Source organism: Heterodontus francisci, chromosome 43 (assembly GCF_036365525.1).
Source record: "Heterodontus francisci isolate sHetFra1 chromosome 43, sHetFra1.hap1, whole genome shotgun sequence".
NCBI classification, from domain to species: domain Eukaryota; kingdom Metazoa; phylum Chordata; class Chondrichthyes; order Heterodontiformes; family Heterodontidae; genus Heterodontus; species Heterodontus francisci.
In genome coordinates, this window is record NC_090413.1 from 18309226 (window position 1) to 18321944 (window position 12719).

At 46.1% G+C, this 12719-nt stretch overlaps 1 protein-coding gene across 1 annotated transcript; it reads left to right on the plus strand.

The window, feature by feature from the left end:
- The first annotated feature begins 6610 nt into the window (after positions 1 to 6610).
- LOC137355548 (regulator of G-protein signaling 5-like) lies at positions 6611 to 11974 on the plus strand. Its single transcript, XM_068020792.1, has 5 exons — positions 6611 to 6708; positions 7841 to 7951; positions 8634 to 8695; positions 9928 to 10094; positions 10900 to 11974. Exons 1-5 carry the CDS (start codon positions 6665 to 6667, stop codon positions 11065 to 11067), a joined length of 552 nt encoding a protein of 183 aa, XP_067876893.1. The 5' UTR covers positions 6611 to 6664; the 3' UTR covers positions 11068 to 11974.
- The last annotated feature ends 745 nt before the right edge of the window (positions 11975 to 12719 follow it).

Sequence of the window (12719 nt, forward strand, 5' to 3'; positions counted from 1 at the left end):
GGTTTAGAGGGAATTTGAGGAAAACTCTCTTCACCCAAATGGTGGTTGGAATCTGAAATGCACTGCCTGAAGGGGTGGTAGAGGCAGAAACCCTCACAACATTTAAGAAGTATTTAGATGAGCACTTGAAACGCCATAACATACAAGGCTACGGGCCAAGTGATGGAAAATGGGGTTAGAATAGTTAGGTGCTTGATGGCCAGCACGGACACAATGGGCCAAAGGGCCTGTTTCTGTGCGATATAACTCTATGACTCTATAACTTTCTGACTCAGAGGCAAGAATGCTACCAACTGAGCCCTGGGGGCGAACATGGGAACTGCTGACTTCACGGCAGCAGAGCAGAAGAAATTCTGAGGAAAGTCATTGCTTCGATGTTCCTGGTTTAGTTGGGGAACAGTTAGCCGCGATTTCCTGTTCCTGATCACTGCCCCCCATTGCAAAGTACGTGTGCAGGGATGTCAGACAGTGACTGAATCAGGACCAGTGGGGATAGCCGCCTCCCACAGTTAAATAGCATCTGATTCTCAGGCATCAAGATGCCTTTTATTAATGTGGAACAGCAAATCGTCAGTTTTGCTCCACAATTGTTCATTGGTTTTCTTTACCTGCATTAAATAACAAACTCTTTTAACCATCATCCAAAATTCCCTCCTCCCACAACAAGTCTAAATATTTCCACAGATGCTGCCAGACCTGCTGAGTATTTCCAGCACTTTCTGTTTTTATTTCGGATTTCCAGCATCCGCAGAATTTTGCGTTATCTAAATATTCCCATCTCTCTGAACTATGCCAGTACAGGCCACTGCATTGCTAACGGTCAATAACCTCATGTAGATATGAAGTTAGACACAAAATCACACTTAACACCATTGGGGGAGCACCATCACCAAAAACTCCCTCCACGCTGTCTCATCAAACATTCCCACGATAGGTACAGCACGTGGATTAGATACAGAGTAAAGCTCCCTCTACACTGTCCCATCAAACACTCCCAGGATAAGTACAGCACATGTTAGATACAGAGTAAAACTCTCTACACTGTACCAATAATGTGAATTTCCTTTGATCACTACGTCTAGTAAAATGACGATCACATTCTAAAAGAATGGGTACCACATATTCATTAAAAATAGAGATAGAGGAAGTCTTCCTTTGATAAAGGGGAACCGGTGGATGTAGTGTATTTGGATTTCTGGAAGGCATTTGATGAGGTGCCATATAAAAGATTATTGCACAAGATAGGAGTTCACGGTATGGTCCTTTTACCTCTTCCCTTCTCACCAACCAAGGCCCCAAACACTCCTTCCAGGTGTAACAGCGATTTACTTGTATTTCTTTCAATTTAGTATACTGCATTCATTGCTCACAATGCGGTCTCCTCTACATTGGAGTCCTCTATCAGGTCACCCCCCTCGGCCTTCTTTTTTCAAGAGAAAAGAGCCCAGCCCACTCAGCCTTTCCTGACAGCTACATCCTCTCAGTTCTGCTATCGCTCTTGTGATCTTGTTTGCATCTCCTCCGGTGCCTCTATATCGCCCAGATTGGGTGACCGCTTTGCAGAAGACCTCCGCTCAGTCTGCAAGTGTGTCCCCGAGCTTCCATTCGCCTGTCATTTTAATTCTCCACCTTGCTCTCACTCTGACCTCTCTGTCCTCAGCCTCCGAAACTGTTCCAATGAAGCTCAAGCCAAGCTCAAGCAGCAGCACCTAATCTTATGACTGGGCACTTTACAGCATTTGGACTCCGCAGTGAGTTCAACAATTTCAGATTGTAACCTCTGCCTCATTTTGCTTCCTTTTCCTGTTTTTGCTTTCAGTTGGTTCATCATTCTACCATTCACACCTCCTTTCGACAGATCTTTTATTTTGTTACTGGTCCCATTTCCATTCCTTTTGGCTTTGCACTATCCTTTATCATTTAATCTCTCCTGTCTTCCATCCTATCACAGACTTTCACTCTTGTTCTTCCTCCCCCCTTTCACCTGTTCAATACCTATTCCATTTCTAACTTTTCCCAGTTCTGATAAAAGGTCATCAACCTTCAAAGTTAACTCTGTTTCTCCCTCCACAGATGCTGCCCGAGTTGCTGAGTATTTCCAGCATTTTCTGTTTTTTATTCAATTATAGAGTCTTGGTCAGAAGACACTTGGAGTACTCTGCTCAGTTCTGGTCTCTATGTTATAAAAAGGATATGGAGGCACTGAAATTCACAAGGATGATGCCAGAACTGAGAGGAGATACCTCTCAGGAAAGGCTGAGTAGGAAAAGAGAAGGCTGAGGGATGACCTGTAAAATGATGAAGGTGCTCGCTAGGGTCGACATAGAGAAGATGGACTGAATTTTACAGACACCCCCCGACCGGGGAACCGAGGCAGAACACTGGTGGGGAGGGGGGAGCTAGTAAGTTTTTCAGTGCGGTGGTGTGGGGGGGGTGCAGCGGGTTCAAACTAATATCATTGGTTTAGGGGATGATGGGAAGGGTTAGAGTTTAAAGTTTATGAACTGGGGGGGGTGGTGTGGATGGGGAAGGTCAGGTGGGAGGAGGATGTGTTTTGGGGCAGGGAGAGGGCAAGTAGTTGATGACATGGTTATTGTGGGGGGTGGGAGAGGGACAAATTAAATGTCTTTAACATTTTTCATAACATCTTTCTTTAAAAATTTTAATTGAATGGAAAGGCTCGAAGCCCTTTAAAAATGGGGTCAAAGGTGCCATGGCCGTGGATGGACTGCCTGCCCCCTCCATGTCATCGTGGGGGGGGGGGGGGGGGGAGGGGGAGGGGGAGGTCCGCCCCAGTCATTTAAATGAGCCGTTTAATATCGTGGTGGCTCCGCGATGGGCGGGCCCCCGTTGTTTACGTCCGTCGCTGATTTCAGCGGCAGGAATGTAAAATGCAGCCCGATAAATGTAAAGCAGCCGCCGATAAATCCTGTAGGGAATTCGGGAAAGACCTCTTTACCCAGAAAGCGGTGAGAATGTGGAACTCGCTACCTCGTAAAGCAGTTGAGACAAATGTTATAAATACCTTTAAGGGGAAGCTAGATAAACACGAGGGAGAAAGGAATAGAAGGATATGCAAATAGGGTGAAGATGAAGAGGGTTGGAAGTTGGCTCGTGCGGAGCATAACCGCCAGCATGGACCAGATGGGGCGAATGGCCTGTTTCTCAGCCATGTAATTTTAATCCTAGACTGCGTGAGGATCTCAGTCCAGGAGGTGGCTCGATAGCTGCTGCTGGGAGAGAATGGTTAGGGGAGCTTTTACTCTGCAAGCTGGCCCGAGGGTGGGATGCTGAAGAGGTGATGGACTCCTAACCCCCAGACCCAGAAACACTGCCAAAAAACTAATAAATAGAAATGGGGCCAGAATGCACCGTGGAATCACTGGGAAAGTAATGTGATTTTATCACTTTTGGACGATGACACTGTCAGACTCCCCTGGGGAGAATGTGTGCTGGACAGAGATAGTACAATACAGGCACAGAATGTACACTATGACTTTACTCAGAGTTAGCTAGCTCATCAGACAAGTACAAGATCTTCCTATAAATACATAAACAGCTCTTATCAGCTGGGAGCTGGCCTGGGAAAGAACAACGGGAACACGGAGTGTCAGTAACACAGGATGGGAACTTAACGAAGGCTGAAGTAAACCTTCAGGTGTCTGAAGTCGATGGCTACACACTTTCCCACATTGAACTCCCATCAGCCAGGTTTGCCCACTCACTTAATCTAACAATGTCCCTTTGTAACTTTCCGCTCCCATCTACACTATTTACTGCACTATTAGATTTAGATTAGAGATACAGCACTGAAACAGGCCCTTCGGCCCACCGAGTCTGTGCCGAACATCAACCACCCATTTATACTAATCCTACACTAATCCCATATTCCTACCAAACATCCCCACCTGTCCCTATATTTCCCTACCACCTACCTATACTAGTGACAATTGATAATGGCCAATTTACCTATCAACCTGCAAGTCTTTTGGCTTGTGGGAGGAAACCGGAGCACCTGGAGAAAACCCACGCAGACACAGGGAGAAGTTGCAAACTCCACACAGGCAGTACCCGAAATCGAACCCGGGTCCCTGGAGCTGTGAGGCTGCGGTGCTAACCACTGCGCCACTGTGCCGCCCATTAGACACTATCTAATTAGTGTCATCAGCAAACTTAGATATACGTCTTTTTATTCCTTCATTCAAGACATTTACAAATATAGTGAAAAGCTGAGAACGCCAGTACAGATCCCAGGGGAACACCAGTAGATGTAACTTGTCAATTTGAGTAGGTAACCATTATCCCTATTTAGTATATATCCCTACTCTGTCTCCAACTCCTACGAATTCGCTATCCAAGCCAGTAGGCTGCCTGCAATTCCATACACTCAGATGTTTTCTTGTGAACTGAAGGCACAGCCACCAATGGTGGAGTGATGAAAATCAGGGATGCACAAGAGCCCAGAATTGGAGGAGCACAGGGATCTCAGGAGGTTGTAAGGCTGGAGAAGTTTATCGAGGTGGGAGAGGGTGGTAGGGCTGGAGGAGGTTACAGAGATAGTGAGGGTTGTAGGGCTGGAGGAGGTTACAGGTAGGGAGGGATAGAGGATTGGAGGAGGTCACAGTGCAGGCTCCGGGTCATGCAGCAGCTGACAGGTGAGACCTCAGAGTTTACAGCAACAAGAGGGAATCTTCTTCTTCAGTGTGGACATGAGTGGAGCTTGTACTGGTTTTGTGGAAGGGAAGTATATAGAGATAGATAGATAAAGTTGACAAACAGTGAGGTTCCGAACCTCCGAGATTCCAATCACCAACACCTGCTGCTCAGAAGAAAGAGCTGACAGAACCTTTCCGACCTGCCATGCTTGAGACTGACTCTCTTTATGGCCATCTCTGTCAGTGCCTCTGATGTGTGTATTATAGAACCAGTGTGCTGAGTAACAAGTGTTGACTTCACTCAACAGGCCATTGTCATTGTTCAATGGAAACTCTGCATGGAAAATAGCGGGGGGAAGCCATATCAGGATGGCTCCCTGATGCATTCCTGCTGCTGGGATAGTTTGCTAGGGATGGTCAGGAATGCTGATCGGCTGCCTGCAGCACAGAGGCGGGCAACCAATTTACCTACTTAAACCCCCAATTCGGGGCGGTTTAGAGGGAGAGCCGGCGTTTTGCCAGCAGCAGAGTGTTCCTCCCAACCTGCGCATTCCAAAGGCGGCCTCCCTGCAGCAGTTCCGGAGCCCATCAGAAACTGAGGCTTCATCTCTCAAAGGATGCCCCCGCAGCCCAAATGGTCCAAGCGATGGGGTTTCCAAATGCGTTCGAAGCAGTTCAGAGAAGGTTTACTGGACTAATACCTGGAATGGGCGGGTTGCTTTATGAGGAAAGGTTACACAGGTTAGGCTTGTATCCGCTGGAGTTTAGAAGAGTAAGAGGTTGATTGAAATGTATAAGATCCTGAGGGGTCCTAACAGGGTGGATGTGGAAAGGATGTTTCCCCTTGTGGGAGAATCTAAAACTAGGGGTCACTGTTTAAAAATGAGGGGTCGTCCATTTAAGACAGAGATGAGGAGAAATTGTTTCTTTCAGAGGGTTGAGAGTCTTTGGAATTCTCTTCCTCAAAAGGCAGTGGAAGCAGAGTCTTTGAATATTTTTAAGGCAGAGGTAGATAGATTCTTGATAAGCAAGGGGGTGAAAGGTTATTGGGGAGTAGGCGAGAATGTGGAGTCGAGGTTAGAATCAGATCGGCCATGATCTTGTTGAATGGCGGAGCAGGCTCGAGGGGCCGGGTGGCCTACTCCTGCTCCTAATTTATATGTATGTTTGATCTGAGGAGCCCTCCCCCTTCCCCCACTCTTAAACAATTATCTATTTTTACGGCTCAGAGGACACCTCCATGTTGAGGCACCCTCGCGGTCCCTGACCTGCCTCAGCAGTGCCCACCTCTGGCGGTGGGGCTGCCAAGACTCTACAGCTGCCGTCCCCATCATTGGGCCAGCACCAATGGGATCCCACCGGCTATCCTTACTAGAACGTCGAGCGGAGAGGCAGCCAATTGGGAAGCTGCCTCCAGGAATATAGTCCCGCCCGTCCGGCTCCCTGCAAGTGCGGGCTCGGGACCTCCATTTTGTCTCAACGTCAGAGCCCCAAACCCCTGGGAAAATCCTGCCCCTTCAGTCAAATCGAGGTTTCCCTCACACCTCTGCCCCACAAGGGTTAAGTGATTCTTTAGATAATTCAAGACTCATTGTTCCCTTGTTTATCATCAGTCCAATCTGTGAATGGAAACTGTATGGAGTAACTTCTAATAAACACAACTGATGCAATTAAATAAAGGACAAACTGGCAAACAGACTGATGACAGCTCACTCAATAGCAGTGCAAAGGCTCCAGTCAGGACATCTTTCAATTTCAGTCGTACTGAGACACTGGCTCTGAATGTCCCCATCCTGACATTCTGCAGAAACTTTGTTCAATGTCAGACAGCTCTTTGTGAGGGTTGAATGGGTGATTGACATGGGCTGGTAGCTCCTCCCCCGATCTAAGTTCGACTGTGTATATATATCTCTGTCCCATCTGCCTGCTTCAGTCAGAGCTGTGTCATCCAGACTAGTACTGAGTTTCTTAGCTTCAGGAAGAGAAAGTGGAAACAATCAGCCATCAAGATGTGTAGGGGACTGGCTGCATTACCTAGCACCTGCATCGAGAGGTATTTCGCTTTTCTTTTTACCTTTACAGCTGCAATTGGTTGATATGGATGGTTGGTACAGTTGGTCAGTGCTATGGAGAATTGGTATGAACGGTTGGCGCAATTGGTCAGTTGGTACTGTTGGTCAGTTAGTAAGGACAGTTGGCGGAATTGGTCAGTTGGTACGGACATTGGTACAGTTGTTACGGACAGTTAGTATTATTGGTCAGTTGGTAAGGATGCTTGGTAGCATTGGTCAGTTGGTACGGACATCGGTACAGTTGTTACGGACAGTTAGTATTGTTGGTCAGTTGGGAAGGATGCTTGGTAGCATTGGTCAGTTGGTACGGACATCGGTACAGTTGTTACGGACAGTTAGTATTGTTGGTCAGTTGGGAAGGATGCTTGGTAGCATTGGTCAGTTGGTACGGACATTGGTACAGTTGGCCTGTTGGTACAGACGGTGTTAGTTTTGCTGAGTGATAGAATGCTGAGCTCTGAGTCAGAAGGTTGTGGGTTCAGACCCCATTTCAAAAGACTTGAGCACATAAATCAAGGCCTACACTCTAGTGCGGTACTGAAGGAGTGCTGCACTGCCAGAGGTGCCATCTCTCAGGAAGGTGTGAAAGATCCCACAGCACTGTTTTAAGGAAGAGCAGAGGAGTTCTCCCCGGGGTCCTGGCCAGTAATCATCCCTCACCAACATCAGTAAAAAACAATTATCTGGTCATTTATCCCAGATGCTGTTGGTGGGATCTTGCTGTGCACAAATTGGCACTCCTGTGTTGGCTGTGTACTCCTTGATACATTTCATGAACCATAGGACAGACATGGAGTGATGTGGAATAACGGTGAATGCTGTGCTCAAGTATGGTCAAAGCTGAACTTACTGACCCTCACTGGGTTTAGCTCTCCCTCCAAGGCACTGTTTCCCCAGAGTACCATTTCCCATCTCCTCTGAAGGCACTGACCACACCGCCCCCCCACTCCTGGAGTACAGCTCCCTCTCCTCGCCTGAAGGCACAACTCACCTTGGGATACAGCTCTCTCTTTTTACACAAGTCCAGTCCACTGTGTGGAGGCTCAGTTTATCTCTGCTCCTTGAAGTTCCGTTACTAATGCGTGGGCATGTCTTTGCTTATTTCTGTTCCAGGGCCAAAGAGGTGAAGGTTCATCTGGGACATTTCCTGCACAAATCGAAATCTATCAGTGACTGTGACAGTCTTTCTCCTGTCAAACATGAAAAAGTTACAAGAACAACCAAGTGAGCATACTATTGTCGAAAAATTGCACACAGATGCACAGTGTTATGTTTACGCCGGGTTGCTCGATATAGTATGTATATCTGATTTATCTCAGAGCAATGCAGATATCACACTTGTATTAAATCACCAACTGGATTATTTAAAGCACTTTAAAATATAATAGTTCTTACACGATCTCAGTACAATGTCTCCTCAGAGCAGTGTGTTTTCTTTTGCTGTAGAACCTTCTAGTTTCAGTTTTAACTCTTAAGCTCCACCATAGGCTTAAGCAATCAAACACAGATAAGTGGACAGACTAATACAATCAAATCCAGATCAATCAAACATTACACACACACACTCACAAACGCACACACATGCACACAAAGATGCACACACAAACACACAGACGCATACACATACAAAACACTGACAAACACGCAGTTGCACACACAAACACAGATCCGCGCGCGCACAGACACACAGGCACACACACACACAGGCACACAATGATGAACACACAAACACACTGACACAGACACATACACAAACACAGACATACATGCAGTTGCACACACAAACACATGTAGATGTGGGGCGACACTTGCTGAAACATCGAAGGCCTGGAGGCTTTCATCTTAGAGGCTGTACATGAGATACTGACATGAATGTGTTCTCAGTCTCTTATTTTCATTCCTCCAGGTCACGCAGCGAGGACACTCTGAAAGGAGGTCAGTTCTTCGAGAAGCTCCTGGTTAACAAACGTAAGCATCAATTCTGCCGTTTATCACCAACAATGTGCAAGATTCAGCCTTATCCTTTCAATACCTGTCCACTGATTCCCCATCTACTGGAGACTTGTTGATATTTTCTTATTTCAATCACAGGTGATACGCCCCCACCTCTCCTGAAGGCTGACTAAGGTATATGTTCCTTCCACTGGCCCAGTTGAATATTTTATAAATGGTGAGGAACTAGGGACTGTCGAGATGCAGAGAACTTGGGACTTGAGACTTGGGAACCCAAGTACACAAATCATTACAAGCTAGTGGACAGGGACAAATATTGAGTCAAAAAGGCTAATGGGAGCATCAAGAACCCGGAGGAGGGCGGTGGGTGGATGGTGTTGGGGGGTGTAAACTTAAAATTAGAGCTAGGCTGTTCAGGAGGGAATTTAGGGAGCACTTTTCCAGAAGGTTGGAATTCTCTCCCTAAAAAGCTGTGGATGCTCAGGGGACAATTGGAGTTTTCAAGACGGAGATCGACAGATTGGGTAAGGGAGAAAAGGGAGGGGAAAGTATTTGAGGTACAGATCACGTTGAATGGCAGAACAGGCTCGAGGGGCTGAATGGCCTCCTCCTGTTCCTATGTTCCTAACCTCTCCCTCATTGACTCACCAACCTTTTTCATTCAGCCTATTTGCAGAGAAACTTAGGGTGTATTTTACATTAAAGATACATTATAGGTGCGAGTTATAGTTATTATAGGAGAGCAAGGGAAGGAAAGTCTTAGAGAGAAGGTACTGACAGCTGGTTACGGTAAGCCTGGGAAGGAAATTTTGCACCAACCCTTGACTGCAAGGCACCAGGTTCAGACAGAAGAAAGAAAAGACCAACAACAATTTGCATTTATCAAGCACCATCCATGTAATAAAAAATAACATGGTGCTTCACAGGAGGATTAACAGAGAATTTAACACTGAGCCATATAAGGAGATATTTGGACATGTGACCAAAAGCTCGGTCAAAGAGGTAGGTTTTACAGAGGATCTTAAAAAGGAGAGAGGTGGAGAGATTTAGGGAGGAAATTCCAGAGCTCCAGAAGGCACGGCCCCCAATGGTGGATTACAGAGAATGGGGGAGAGGCCAGAATTGGTATAATGTTAGAAGGAAAGGGACAGAAAAGTTCACAGGAAAATCGTTCAAGACTTGGGGAGGAATTTTTAACGGAGTGATGAATGAATGAGAATGACGGGGCAATGGTGTCACCGTTTCAGGTGGTGTGGCTGCGTTCCGCAACTTCCTTCGCTCCGAGTTCAGCGAGGAGAACATCGACTTCTGGCTCGCCTGCGAGGAATACAAGAACACGAAGACCGGCTCCAAGCTCACGCTCAAGGCCCAGAAGATTTACGACGAGTTCGTCAAGGTCCAGGCACCAAAGCAGGTAGATTGTAACCATCACTACAACTACTGGGAAGGAGGAGGGAAGAGTGTTTCTGCGCCCCCTAAGTATTTTATGATGTATGTCCTCTTCCCAATCCATTCCGAATCACAGAATTGGCTTCATATCACCTAAATCTTTATGTGGATGTGCCTCTAGTTCTACTTTTGATTGAGAATTTCCAGTGCATTCACACTCACATCCATGTACAACTCTGTTCACACTCCCCATTCAAATCCGAGCTTATACATGTTCCAGTGCTGGAGTTCCAACCCCCTGATTCCAGTGAAAGTGCCGGGGGTCCAAGAATCCATGAATGTAATAGCTCCTAGTAATGCATTGTGGCAAGAACTGAGGAACACTGTTATTGATCCTCAAACTGGGATATAATTGGCAGGTTCACATGAGTCTGGGCACTACTGGGGCCTGGACACTGTTTGGGTGCCTCTACCTTGAATTATTGGGATAATGGTGGATGAATATTAAGTTCAGATGGCGCTGTATCCATTTTTTTTATATGGGTTAACTTGGCTTCAACAAGTTTAAGATAGCGAATAAAGGAATGTCATCCAAACATGTTATGTGTTCATCCTCCACTATTGCCACAGGTGATTTCTAGACTTCTATCTTCTGTATTATGCATTTATGACTCTCTCTTGAACTCTCAACTCCCAAACAAGAACTTCGAGAGTGCAATGACACTTCCTTTCATTGCTACCTAAACCATGGCGTTCCTCTCGCCAAACAGTTCCCCTGAGATGTCCTCATCGCTTCTCCCCTTCTGATATGTTATTCCTCTCTATTTCAGGTCAACCTTGACTCACTGACCAGGGAAATCGTCACCAAGAACCTGGCTGATCCAACCAGTTCCTGCTTTGAGCTGGCTCAGGAGAGAACTTACAGTTTGATGGAGAAAGATTCCTTTCCCAGATTCCTGAAATCAGACATTTTCTTGGAATTGCTTAAATACATATAAATGAGTTTTCCTGCCATGACTTTTGCCCTTTAAGCTACATCCCGAGGAGTCAGGAGCTTTCTTGACCCACCTCCCATTTCACTTCTCAATACCCTCTCCACCTTTATCCACTTACTGCGGATCATATCTGTTTTGTTTAGGGCAAGTATGCAGACACCTCAATGGCCATTTTGAGATGCACAGACCTACTTTAGGAAAACACCTGTCACATTGTAGATACAAGATCTTGGGGGATAATTTTAACCAAACCCCAGCCCTTCCCCAAGCGGGCCTCCAATGAAAGGTTAAAATTGGATGGGGTAGAAAACAAGCTGCCCATCCAAGCCGGCCACCTTCCCGCTCGGAGCGGGAGGAGTCAGATTAAATGAATCCCATTGTCACTTATAACATTTTCAAGCACTGAGGTAATTGGTCCTTCATTTTGAGGCACAAAATTAATTCTTTCAGGTAAATCACCTCAGAGGCCATTAGGGTTGCCAACTCTGGTTGGACGTAATCCTGGAGGTTTTGCCTCCCACTGCCCCCCACCACCCCCATGCTCCCACTATTGGTCAACCCAATAGGCCCATCCTCATGGCACATGGTCTTCCAACAGCCAATTGCAAAGGGAGCAGACTCTTCATGACTCAATTGGATAGCTCGGGGCTGTCAAACAGCCTCTTTTATTCACCCAAACTCCAATAATTTTATGACTAATTAACGCAAATGTTCAAAGAAAATGAAAACGAACACTTTTTTGAAATGCTCCCATTATTTTTCTCCTGGGTGTTGCTCCCAGCGGTGTCCTGGAGGTTAATCTTCAATTCCTGGAGCCTCCAGGCCAGTCCTGGAGGGTTGGCAACACTAGGCGGCCATGTTGAAGCAGTTGGCTGTGGGTTATTGATGTAGACATCACAGAGAGTGAGACAAAATAAACTCTTGCAACCCGATAGATCCATAAGGGATTTATTAAAGAGAGTGCACTCCGGGACCATGTTCCTCTGTTGCTGTTAATTAAAATGATTTTGAAATAAATAATGCATGCGAATTTCTGTGTTGTAATCACCTCTCATTGTCTGCCATATTATACATCGCACCCGAACATGGGGGAGTAGCAGTGTGATGTCCTCGGAACTTGAGGGAGGTTTAGCCAAGTTTGATACAGGATATGAAGCAAAGACAGAGAGACAAAGGCTGCAGCAGCTGAACATAAAGGCTTCTCCTTTTATTCTGTCTTAGTTTCACTTTCACGCTGCTAGCATGTGCATTCTACAGCAGCCTCTAAAGTACACAATGCAGTTGCAATTTCAAAACACCACGCAACTGTAGCATAAGGGTATCAAAGGGTTAATCTTGTGAGAATGTAAAGATTACCACCCACCAGGATGAGGTAAGAGATCATGTGGGAGAGACTCGAGAACGGTTACAGCATGGCTTTTGAAGGAGGCACACAGGCTAGTGTGGAGTGATATAGTTACTAAGCAATAAAGATTCATGTTTAAATATTACAGTCCAAGAACCTTTCTGGTTAGACTCTATACAGTGGCAGCATACAGAACCAAACATATATCAGGGACAGCAGAGGGATCCGACACCCAGAAGAAAAAGTTTGAAGCAACTATCATCCTTCAGCCAGAGGAGACGATTTAAAACAAGTACCTGAAAAAGAATGA